Below are 13,139 nucleotides of genomic sequence, written 5' to 3'. Positions count from 1 at the left end.
GGTTGTTATTTTTTTTTTATAGAAAAAAGGGTTTGCATTTTAAGTAATGTTGAACTGTTGGCAAGGCTTAGTGTAAGTGGATGAAAATAAAACAACTTTGGGACCCGGGAGACGTTTTGAGGAGGAGTTATTGCGAGAAGTGATTTTAAGAGCACTGGTGGTGATTAACGACAATTTAAAAATTAATCCGTGTTTGAAAGAATGCTTTCCACGATTCCATATACATGTACTTTAAAATTTAACTCAACATCCAAGTTTTAGAGAAGTTTTAAATAAACAGATTTACACAATGGATTCAGATCAAACGTAATTTATTTTTAGTGCATACAAATATACTGGCTATACTAGAATTATCCAGAACAAGTTACCTTCACTTACCGGGTGACCCAACATTTTGTTTAATAAAAACAGAATATTATTTCATACTCTCAATCCAATACATCTACCTTTTAATTTATCGAACTTGAAGCACAGAGTAGATATTGTAATAAAATGCGAGTTCGTTGTATACATATCTGATAAAAACGCGGGCATGTCTGGGAGAGTCGGCGATTTAATCGGATTTCAGTCTCCTAAAATACGATACTAATCACTAAACTTTACAGCAGCTCATTTTGTATATCATGGCATGAATGTAAAATTCATGATGTAACATGTGTTGGTCATATCGTAATATCAAATCTATGTTAGTCACTGTTTTGGTACTCGGGAAGAATCCTCTCTATTTATCATTCATTTTATTCGATCAAACCACAATGGAAATGGTACATGAAGTATAATACAGAAATTTCATGTATCAGTACAAGTAACGTCAGAGGAATGTATATAGGTATGCAAATAAACAAAGTGAAATATATAAATATGTACAAACTACAGTACTGACGGAACAATACGGTACTCGGGAAGACTTCATTCTCTCTCTCTCTCTCTCTCTCTTTCTCTCTCTCTTTCTCTCTCTCTCTCTCTGACAGAATAATACATACAGTAAGAGATGGGATAATAATACAGGATCTTCGTATTATCTTTCATATGTATCTATCAGGTTCCCATTTCCGTCATTTTGTTAAGAAGCGTGAAAAGCTGATTTCTCCATTTCCTGCCGTGCTTAGGTCCTATTGAAGCCGTGTGTAACATTGACTGCATAGAGCTAGATCTAATAAAAGTTATCTCTGCAATTAGTTTAAGGAACAAATCCGACGCTCTGATATGTGGAATTTCAAAATAGAAATAAAACTTGGGAAGTTTTTTGATAATTTTTATGCGAGAAAAAATATTTTAGAAATTGAACCTTGAAGGTATCACTGCACACGAATGGAATGGGCGACGAATACCGAGACTCCGCTCGGCAATGGAGGGTGTACTCTCTTGTGTTACTGATCTTCCTGACTGCTGTCATCGTTGGGTTCGCTGTGTTGATCGTGTATTATGAAATTATCCGTGTACCGGAAGGCGCCGGACGTTGTCGTCGAATAAAGCTTAAGGAACAACTTCTACAAGGCGATCCGGGTCGAGCGCTTTTTCAAGATCTGACAGAAAGCGAGCTATCCGCCCTGGAAAAATATTTGTATTCCAACAAAGCGTTTAACCTGAAAACTACCAAAAAATTCGCACCGAATTCGAGTTATTTGTATAACGTGGAGCTGTTACTACCTAATAAATCATCAGCGTTACTTTACCTGGACCCCGTTAACGAGTCGCCAAGAGAAGCCCGTGTCGTGTTGTTCCGCGGCGACTTGACTCCTGCGGTGGTGGAGGAATATGCCGTGGGTCCGCTGAACAGTTTAGAATATCATAGACTTCTAAAGTCAGTGCCTTACATTTACAGACCGGTATCGACCATTGAGACCCGCGCGGTCCGGAAACTGCTGAGACGAGTTGACGTCACACTTAAGTATGTTTTAGAGGAGAGTTTTGAGGCTAGCTTCTTTGATTGTGATCCACAATGTCTGATTATGGATTACTACACCCCTGTGTCTTCCGCTGTGTCCGGGAAAAACGTGCGCTTGATGTGGTACTGGACGCATTACAAGGTCCAACAACCCATGCTCAACCCTGTTGACTTTTTCATCTTGTTCAATTTTGACGGACCAGACCCTACACGGTACCACGTAGAACGGCTGTGGTATTCAGGACAGGAGTATAACTCTCCCGAGGATATTCTTGAAGCATACATATCAGGAAATTTGGTAAAATCCTCGATCCCATTCCCGGTGGATCCACACAATTCAGTCTCTAACGATGAAGCAATACCAACATTGAGACGTAGTCCAAAAGTGGTGGAACCAGATGGACAGAGATACTCAGTGAATCAGGGAAGGATTCAGTATATGGAGTGGGACTTCCACTTTCGGATGTCGACGTCCATCGGACCACAACTGCTGGATATCAGACATAGGAACAAACGAATTCTGTACGAGCTTAGTCTTCAAGAAATAGCAGCGTTTTCATCCGGGTATCACCCATGGTTACGTTACTCGAACATGGTTTACAGTAGTTTATTTGGGAGGTATGTTAGGCCACTGATACCCGCTGTGGACTGTCCCCAACACGCCACTTTTATCCCAATCAAAATGTCCCGAGAGGGCGTGGTGTCTACAGTTACTATTCCTAGCGCCTTCTGTGTGTTCGAACAGGATTCTGGTTCCCCACTTCGTGTACATACCTCAAATAATTTTTACTCAGGATTATCTGATATTTCATTAACACTGAGATCTATCATATCTATACTTGGTAACGAGTTCATCATTGATTTTGTTTTTCGTTTAAACGGAGTGTTACAGACCAGAGCTACAATTGCAGGTTTTCCAATGGGAACATTCTATGCGCGTCAGGAATCGCGTTATGGATTTCGATTACGAGAAAATTTCATAGCACCAGTGCGACAGTTTTCATTTCATTTCAAGGTAGATTTAGACATACATGGCACTAGAAATCGTTTCCAAACTCTCGATATACAAACTCAGGATGTAAACACGGGTGACTGGTCTGTAAATGGAGACACAGTTTTTCAACAGTTAAAAATACGGACTGATCTCAAAATGACTGAACAAGAAGGAGCAATTAAAAACATTTCAGGAAAATACTTTTTATTCCATAATGACAAAATTAAAACTAAATACAACGACCCTCGTGCTTATCGATTACAACTGATAGGGGACGCACCTGGCCAATTATTGTCCCCGGGAACCGGAAATGAAGCAGCGGTTTCTTGGGCTCGTTATTGTTTGGCGGTAACAAAGTGTAAACATACGGAAACTAGCAGTAGTTCTATTTACTCCATGTGGGATTCACAGGAACCAGTGGTCAACTTTCAAAATTCTATTGATGATAATGAAAACATTATTGATGAAGTGAGTAAACATTTACTACTAGTTTTCCCCTTTGACATCTCAAATAGTACTTAGTGATAGTCATTTCAAATAGTACTTAGTGATAGTCATTTCTTCATGAATGCAATGCAGTTGTAAACAATGAGCGTATGAATCATGACAAATATAGTACATTTATATGTGGAAATTCTGACAAAAAATATCAATCTCTACCCAGAGTTATCGTTCCTTACACTCAGTTACAAGTGAAAGCAAGGAACGACAACTCTGGGTAGAGATTGAAAAAAATATAGTAGAATGCAAGTATAAATATATAAAAAATAAATTTCATTTTGACCATAGTTTAAAGCCTCGTGTATTTTCAAAAATGAAATTCATATATTTGATTATAGTATATGCATAAATCTAAGTATAATTTTTTCGAGCTTTTAGTTTTGAGAATATACCTCAACTTTGAGTGCTTATATTAGGTTATAGTGTATCCCGTTCCAAACATGGTTGTACTAAATTTGTAGTACACACATGGTAAAATTCTTTTTCATCTCTCCGCTTAACAGGATGTGGTTGCCTGGGTGACACTGAAGACCTACATGCTTCCATCGATGGAATCACTTCCAGTTTTCCAGACCACAGGAAATGTGCAGTCTTTTATTCTGTCACCTTTTAATTATTACAAAGAAGATCCTTCCGGTACATCGAGAGATGCATTGGATATAGAAAATGATCCAGGTCCAACGACGCACCTTTTAAAACAGAATTCAACAGAGTATATCAATATCAGAAACCATGGTATTACAAAATCGTTTAAGTGTTCTACCGAATACCATGTTACAGATGAAAATATGCTGACTGAAAATTAACTACATTTTTGAAAATGATGAGAAACATTGAATTCTGACGGTAGCCATTGTTTATTTTCTTTTTTGCATCCATTTATACAAAAGTAACTGCATCTTCTTGTACAATTGTCACAACTAGCAACAGAAAATTGTTTGTGTGCACGTAGTTACAGCGTATTTGTAAATAACCAAACTCGATTGAAAAGGTTTTTCAAAGGCATAATCAATGTATTTTTGTTGTTAGGCGTAATCAATGTATTTTTGGTGTTTATTTTTCAGAACGGAAGTGTTGTTTATTTTCAGATTGATCAGATTTACAATACACTCGTCAAAACTTCCAATTGGCTCAGAAATTTTCAATACGCTTGGTCAAAATTTTAATTGCCTCAGAACTTATGTAAGAAAAAACGCTTTTGGGGCTTTTATAGATTTCAAACAAGTCTCTGACTTGTATTGTAAAATGGTATGTGAAGTAAACTTTCAAAGTGCAGCATCAGTACGTGACAAGTGTTTGAAGTACTGGTATATTAAAGATTACTTTTTCTTTTGTAATATCGGAGTCCGCCAGGGAGAAAATTTATCTCCATTTTCATTTTCTCTGTACATGTTAATGATTTTGAAAATTTTCTTGCTGATAATATAGTTGATTTACAAAGCTTTACTACAGCAATAGAAAATGAATTGTGCACGTATTTGAAACTTTTAATACTTTTGAATGCTGATAATACTGTATAGTTTTAGCAGAAACTATCGATGATCAGCAGAATGCTTTGAATGTGTATCACGATTGTACGAAGTGGAAACTGAAAGTTGATGGCAAAATTAAAATATTGATCCCCCCAGCGTTCTATGTATATAAGAACGGTTTTTATTGCAATAATATGAGCTTAGAAAATGTTAAAGAGTTTAAAGATATTGGTATTATTTTTTCCCCTAGATCAGGATCCTTTTCAGCTCACCTAAGGCAAAGGCTCAGATGAGCTTTTCTGATCGAAATTTGTCCAGCGTCTGTTGTCGTTAACTTTTCACATTTTCATCTTCTTTTCCAGAACGATTTAGCCAATTTCATTCAAACGTGGTACGTATCATCCCTGAGTAGGGGAGATTCAAGTTTATTTAAGGTAATTCCACTCCTCTAGAATTATAGGTTCAATCTTATATTTGAGTGTTGATTCTTCAAATAATATGTCTTAGTAACAAATAAAAATGATAAAAGAAGTATGTTGTGGTATTAATATTTTTTTTTTATCAATTAGCACACATACATTGTATATAATGTAGTGACGTGTTATTTTAACCAAGCCGTCACAATGGGAATAAACACAGGCTAAGCCCGTTTTGGGCCCGAACTCTGTGATAGTAACCCAGTTCGGGCTTAACCCCTGTGGTATCACATAATTCTTTTGAAAATCACAACAGTTGAACAACAGGATTGCCAAGTTGACATTGGTGAGCGATGTTGTCCACGGGTCACTTGCTTAAAGCTAGCAACATTTATGTCACGAAGCTTAGATTTTTAAAAGCAAAACACGGAGTTTACAGTCAGAAAAATTAGGGAAATTAACCTTCCTTTGAATATCATTTAGATTTTTTCGATAAAATGATTGTTCCGATGTTATTAAATGCTGTGATATGATTTATTTATTCCAAATTAGGTATATAAATAAATCATCATATTATATCGTTGTAAAACATGGGGATTTGAAACCCTTGATATTGTTTAAGGTGTTCATTTAGAATTTTAGTACCCACATTTTATGGTATATGGTATATCAGACGTGGTGTCGCCTTCACTAGATGTCGTGGTGTTCGCGAGAATGGTATCATATTGGTGTATACATATGATTTATTAGCCCCGAAATAAAAGTTCGGGCATTTCCTATCCATATTTAGTCACTTACTCTGAGGCAGGACATGGTATGAGCCCGCGGCCCTGCTGTATGTGTAGCTGGTCATTTACATTGAGTGTCTATTGTTCGGAATGATCAGTGTTTTGTATACATGTAACAATTTTTATAAGAAATGGATTGCTGTTTCTGTTAAACAAATTTCTGCAAAAGTGGCATGTTGAAATTGATACCTCATCCTAAGGTGTGATGTATAAGCTTTTTAAATCGAACTTTGAATATCAAAGTACTTAAAAGTATATTGCCACTTAAACTCGTGGAGAATACTTTAAAATTCCGTACTTCAAATCAACGTCTACAAGTCGAGCTGGAAAGATGGGCAGGTATACCATTGAATGAAAGGTGGTGAACTCATTGTAACACAGGAGATATTTAAGGCAGAGGTCGGGTGTAGTGGACTTTCTCACATACAGAAGAACTATAATGTTAACAAACACTATTTTGCAAGACCAAATGTGCTTAAATTTTCCGACCTCATGTCAAAACTTGAGTCACTTTAAAAATGTGAATGATATATGATTTATATAGCAAGCTGTCTTACTGTTAAAAAGCGCGAGATATCTCTTGTTTTACTTCAAACATATATTTCTTTAACGACGAGACATACTTTTTATGGTAAAGAGATATATCTCTTAAAAGCTAGAGAGGTGCATGTATCTGTTAAAGGGGCATTAGCTGTGAAAGTGATGGTAACCATTTTTCTCTCTCAAAATCTCTCAATGGCCTCGGATTATATATTATATGTAATGACGAATAAAAACATTCATTTTGTAGAAAAACAAGACAAACCTAATAAATCTACGTTAGAAAGACAATAATTATTTTAAATACTGGTATTATTACTGTCAGATATATTAAAAAATGAATAATCTATTGTACTTGAATACATTATGAGTATTGCAGGGGGATCAAATGTGCCTGATGATACACAATGTTACATGAAGTTGTACTTCAGCAAAATACATTTTGAATCACCATATTTAAATGCTTTACTGACTAGTAGTATTATGTCAAGTTTAACGTGGGTTTTGTATTTAGATTCCCCGGTCTCTGACCCTTTGGGCGATTTTGGCGGGCTTTCGCTTTAGGGAGAAAACCGTGTGCATTCGACCAGAATTATAATAATCAAGAGAGATGTCTCTTTTATATACTTAGAGAGATGTCTCTATTTGTTTGTAAAATATCAGCTTTAAACGCCCATAGAGATGTCTCTTGTTTTTAAAGATTGCAATTTGTTTTTAATAAATCTACAGAAATATCTGTTTAACTTGAAATATATCTCCATATGTGAAAAAGATACCTCAATGCAAAAGAGCTATCTCGCTAAGCGGGAGAGGCATCTCATTAAATTAGAGGTATGTACTATTTTCCGGATAAATAGTAAAACGGTTTGCCATAGATTTAGTCTTTAGTCCCCCCCCCCTTACTTTCACATCCTGAGCTTATATACATGTATATGTCATGTGTCTCTGACCATAAATACATGTAGTGCCCTCATGTATCGTGTGTTATAATTGGTCTTAGGAAAATAAATGATCTTGAACTTGAGACATTTTCAATGCGCCAAAACTTCTAATTAGCTCAGGCATTTTCAATACACTCGCCCCAAATTCTGAATTGGCTCGGGCATTTTGAAAAACGCTTGCCCAAACCTCTAATCGACTTAGACATTTTCAACAGGCTCGCCCAAGCTACGAGGGCGAGTCAATAAGCATTTCCGATTGACCGAGACGGTCACGATTTTCATGCCTTGTTTCAATACATGTTTTACACCTGGATACAAAATTCGCGCGTATCGAATCATTCTTTAATAAGATATTGAATGTCAAACATGGTTAGCGATGCAAAGGCATGCTTTTCATCTAAAGTTGAATACCGTGCTATAATTCGGTACTTGTATTTAAAAGGTAAAACAGACAAGGAAATACACGTGAAGTTAGCCGAAGTTTATGGGTCTTCTGCACCATCTTATGCTCAGGTTAAATTCTGTGTAAGGGAATTCAAACGCGGAAGAACGTCTTTAGAAGATGAAGCCAGGTCTGGATGCCACCGACGAAGAAATGTGTAAGAAAGTTCGGGATCTGGTTAGCTGCAATAATGTAGCCCTATCCAATTTTTTTTTTATTCTGACGTTTTCGGGATAGGGCTACAATTCCATAGGATCTCCGTAATGGTGCAAAATAATTTTATGAATAACCGATAATAAACTCTGTGTATTAGTCCCAAATGTTGTTTACACCAAAAGGAGTACCAACTTTGTGCTCAGGCATGTCTAATAAAGGTGTTTTTCATTAAATATAATGTACAGCGCAAAATTCTTCATCTGCTCCGCCATGCTTGTTATCGCGAGATCTCGTAGGTGGATCTAATGAAAAGCCTAAACATTGACAATCAGCGCGAAAATGTAGTTACTCGAGCCACTTCGACAAAGAAAGGAAAATCATATTGTTGCAGAAAGAATTTACACTCTGCTGTTCGGTTTTTAACTTGATATTAAATTCAAACCTTTTCAATACCGACGAAATAGCTTTCGCCTCCATACTTGTCCATTGATGTAAATACTACCTTATATGGCATATGCAAATGACTTGACAACCGGAAGTTGAAACTTCAGTACATCAAACATGGCGCACAAATATGAATCGAGAAATTGGAATTTATCGAAATTGTTGAAAACGGTAGAATAGAGCCTCACAAATCTAAAGTTGCAGGTTGTAAATTTATATATTGACTAAGAAACATAGAATATCATTTTATTTACGTAAAGAAAGTCAGGAAATGTTTAGAATGAGCGCAAATGTTGCGGGAGTGAATCACTCCCGCATTTGCACCATTACGGAGATCCTAAGGAGTTGTAGCCCTCTCCCAAAAAAAAAAAAAAAAAAAAAAATCAGAGAGGGCTACATTATTGCAGCTAGGATCTGGTATACTCTAACAGGCGAATTCAGGTGAAAGAAATAGCGCAGGCATTTCACATGGTAGCGTTTGAACAATCTTACATGATCGTTTAGGTATGTGCAAGCTAATAGCCCGTTGGGTCCCCAAATCCCTTAGCGATGAGCAAATGACAACCAGAGTATCAGTATGCAGCGCCTTGTTGAAGCGTTTTAGGTCAAAAGATGATTTTCTATTGCGTCTGGTGACTGTAGATGAGACTTGGGTTCTATGAGCCAGAGAAGAAAGCTCAGAGTCGTCAGCGGGTAGGGCCTGGGTCCCCAAGGCCAAAGAAGTTCAAGATGCAACTGCATCTGCTGGCAAGGTTATGATCACAGTATTTTGGGACGCAAAAGGCGTTATGATGTTGGACTTTTTACCCCAGAGAAGTATGCAAACATGGTAGACCAGTTGAGAACCGCCATCCGTGAAAAACGCCGAGGTAATCTCTCTAAATGTGTTTTACTGCAGCAAAACAACGCGAGAGTCCACACTTGCAAAGTTGCAATGGATGCTGTAGAGCGAAACAGGTATGGATTAATACCACATCCTGCCTATTCGCATGACCTAGCTCTTAGCGACTTCTTCCTATTCCCAAACTTGAAAAAGGATATCCTTGGACGTCATTTCCGATCTGACGAAGAAGTCATGACGGCAGTTGAGGAGTGGGTCAATGGAAAGGACCCTGACTTTTTCAGTTTTGGGCTGGTGGCACTTGAACACCGTTGGTCTTACTGCATCACACTAGAGGGCAATTACATCGAAAAAGAAGAGGTGGATCTCAACCGGAAATAAGTTAAGCTGGTTACTTATTGACTCGCCCTCGTACTTTTGTTAACGACCACTACTACAACCCCTCCAAATACGGCAGATAGCTTGTTGTTACTTTTCGTAGAAATAAAACTTAAATGTTAACATGCGGCCCATAATGGCTTCTTTGAATGAATGAACGATTGTTGTCTACAATGGTTTCATTACCATCGTAAGAAACAACACCGTAATCCAAAGTCTATTGGGGTGAGAAAACACTGGTCCCCTAACTGTACAAGTCAAGCTACGGGGTGAGAAAACACTGGTCCCCTAACTGTACAAGTCAAGCTACGGGGTGCGTTTTTTCGGATTTCATTTGTATTTGGAGGTACATGTAACTATCGGAATTCTGGATTCTCTTAAGAGAAAATATTCCTTTTTAAAAATCCTATAGGATTATTCAAATTTCCCATAGGACTTTGTCAAGAAATTTATTTTTCCTATAGATTCAGTTGGCTTCACTGGTGACCATCCCTCGAGAATTAAAGAAATGGCTGGGTCAGATTGCTACCTGTATTTGGGACTTGGCAGAGGACATGTTTAATACTCTATTCAAGCAATAGTCTACAAAATTAAGAATCTACTTTAATGTCTGAGAAAGAAGAGATGGCATGGGCACACAATTCATTGACAACGGTTAACTCTAGACAGCTCTCTCACGCGAGGTGAAGTTAGATAACTCAGTTACCGAAGTTTTGGAATAGATTGCATGTTAAACAAAACTGATTAATACTCTTTGATTTGACAATATACCATTTGTTAAACCCATAGTGTGCGTTGAGTGACAGTTACTTTAATATCGGCGAAATTCGGTTTGGTGCGATATGTTGACCGTCGGGTCCAATCCAAATATCACAGCTGTGCTGAATCTTACCGAAATTAGAACTACTCTAATTATCGGGTCTATTTATTTATAGGATCTATTTAAAGATTGTGTTAGTGCACCAAATGGACTCAAACCTTGAGGGGAAAAAAATTTGAAATCTCCCAACGATGAATTTTTATGTGTTTGAAAAATTTGCGTTCTTTCGCCTTTATTCAATAGACAGATATATTAATCACATGCCTATTTTAACATTTTATTCTTCAAACAATGTCTTTATTATAATGCACTTACATGTAAAACTTCCATACTGAATTAGTATATTTACATGTTTCATTGATATTTCATGAAACATTTATAATTTTTTAAAACAACACAAGCGTTCTCCCATTATCAATTTCTTTTATCGCTTCGGCGCAGTTCTTGTTTAGATTTACTATCATATTATGAAATACTGATCGTTTGTTTTTAAATTTCGTTGAATATTTCATTTCGACAGATCGTCGAAAACACCTGTGTCTATTGCATGTTTAAATGTCATTGTTTGAAAATACCTGAGGGTATAAACTGCGACGCTGAATGCCTGCATACTTCATGAAGTGCTGAATATGCCAACGGAAAGCGTTGCAGCTCATATACTCAGGTATTGAATGTGAATACATGTGAATATAAAAAGACGCACAGGTTCCACAGCATATGCTCGTTCGTAAACGGTATTCTCAAACTCTTGTTCCCTATATTTTTTGTTCCAAATTTTAAGGCCAATTTGCACGCTCTGCTTTTGCAGGTGTTATTAAGGTTTCCACTCAGCTTTGCAGACAGATACAGTTTCTGCCTTATCATGCCTGTTCTCCCGTAGGGTTCAAGTTAGAATAGGTCCTCAGTACCCCTTGCTTGTCGTAAGAGGCGGCTAAATGGGTCCTTCGGATGAGACCTTAAAAACCGAGGTCCTGTGTCACAGGAAGTGTGGCACAATAAAGATCCCTCCCTCTTCAAAGGCCGTTAGCTCCGAGCATAGGCCTAAATTTTGCAGCCCTTCACCAGTAATGGTGACGCCTCCATATGAGTGAAAATTCTCGAGCTGGACGTTAAATGATATACAACCAACCAGTGTTTCCCTCCATCAATCAAATAAACACATTTAAACCACGAATGTAGATTATAATTATCATTAAGGCTGCTGCTATAGGCATTATTTAAGAAATAGAAGAAAGCGAAAGACATGCTGGATGAGACAATGATTTCCTCATAAACAAAAACACGGAACGCATCATGCTTTTATGAAGGACTTGACTTAAAGTAACAGGGATTTTGAGAGAATGAAACGGGAGGATTTCACCGAGTTGCTAGATATGTTGTCACCTCTACCGGGTTGCAAAAAAGACATCATTATGAGAAAATCACTTTCTCCTGCTGAAAGACTTTCTTTAACTCAGCGAAACTTTGTAACAAGAAATCATAACTAAAAACAACGAATTACTATTACTTATTCCAAGAATGAATAGATTTGATGTTGGGACATTTTTCGTTATTTTCATGCATTCCAGTATCAACATTGTCTGTAGAGTCTGAAACCTGTGCTGTTATATACAGAAGCTTAAAAGATGACAATATTAGTTAGTCGGTGTGATTTGCTAACGTCACTAAACCTCCCCCCCCCCCCCCCATAAAAAAAACCCAAAAAACCAAGGAATATCTACCGTCTCAAACTTCAAAGAGGTTCTGCCAGCAAGTCACATGCTTCACCTCCATGTTGATGATTCTGGTAACGCTTCGTAGCTGAGTAGCAGTGGCGACAGGCGAGTCTCCAGCGCTTTCAAATAATGGAACCGGTGACTAAGGGATCTCCAACAGAAAAAAACCTGGTTCTCCAAGTTTGGGGTTGGTATGAAGCTAATCGTCTGACGCCGTAAGAAAAAAAGGATTACGGTAACCCAATATGTCACTAGATCACAGGAGCTTGCATTGTCACCACTTGTGAGAAAAGATTACATCAGTGGATCAAAGCAGACAGAAAGTCCAAAGGGTTGACGTCCATCTGCACACCAAAAAGAAACAGGTCCACAGGCTGCTGGAACGTAAGAACCATTACCAGACTGGGAAAGCAGCGTGCAGATCAGGAAATGGATAGGTATAATAAAGACATACTAGGTTTAGGTGAAGTAAGATGGCCAACATTGGGAAGTTTCAGACCAGAGTGTAGCAAACATGTATTATATTCTGGAAGAACAGATGTATGAAAGGCGAAGATAACGAGCAGTGATCAATCTCATAACTCCTATAAACAATACAAAATAGAAAGTTGGGCAAGCACGGACCCTTGGATATACCAGAGGTGGGATCAGGTGCCAAGGAGGAGTAAGCATTCCTTGTCGACCGGTCACACCCGCCGTGAGCCCTATATCCTGTCCAGGTAAACGGAGTCATCCGTAGTCAAAATCAGTGTGCCAAGAACGGTCTAACAATCAGTATGAAACACGCCAGACAGCATTTGACC

At 37.7% G+C, this 13,139-nt stretch overlaps 1 protein-coding gene across 1 annotated transcript; it reads left to right on the top strand.

Annotated features, from left to right (window-relative positions):
• Window positions 1-1,316: 1,316 nt before the first annotated feature.
• On the top strand, window positions 1,317-5,383 carry LOC130055107 (putative amine oxidase [copper-containing]). Its single transcript, XM_056166600.1, has 2 exons — window positions 1,317-3,350; window positions 3,887-5,383. The coding sequence occupies exons 1-2, from the start codon at window positions 1,317-1,319 to the stop codon at window positions 4,187-4,189; spliced, it is 2,337 nt and encodes a 778-aa protein (XP_056022575.1). The 3' UTR covers window positions 4,190-5,383.
• The last annotated feature ends 7,756 nt before the right edge of the window (window positions 5,384-13,139 follow it).

This window comes from Ostrea edulis, chromosome 5, assembly GCF_947568905.1.
Source record: "Ostrea edulis chromosome 5, xbOstEdul1.1, whole genome shotgun sequence".
NCBI classification, from domain to species: domain Eukaryota; kingdom Metazoa; phylum Mollusca; class Bivalvia; order Ostreida; family Ostreidae; genus Ostrea; species Ostrea edulis.
The sequence above is the reverse complement of the archived record's forward strand: the minus strand, read 5'-3'. Positions and strand labels throughout refer to the sequence as shown.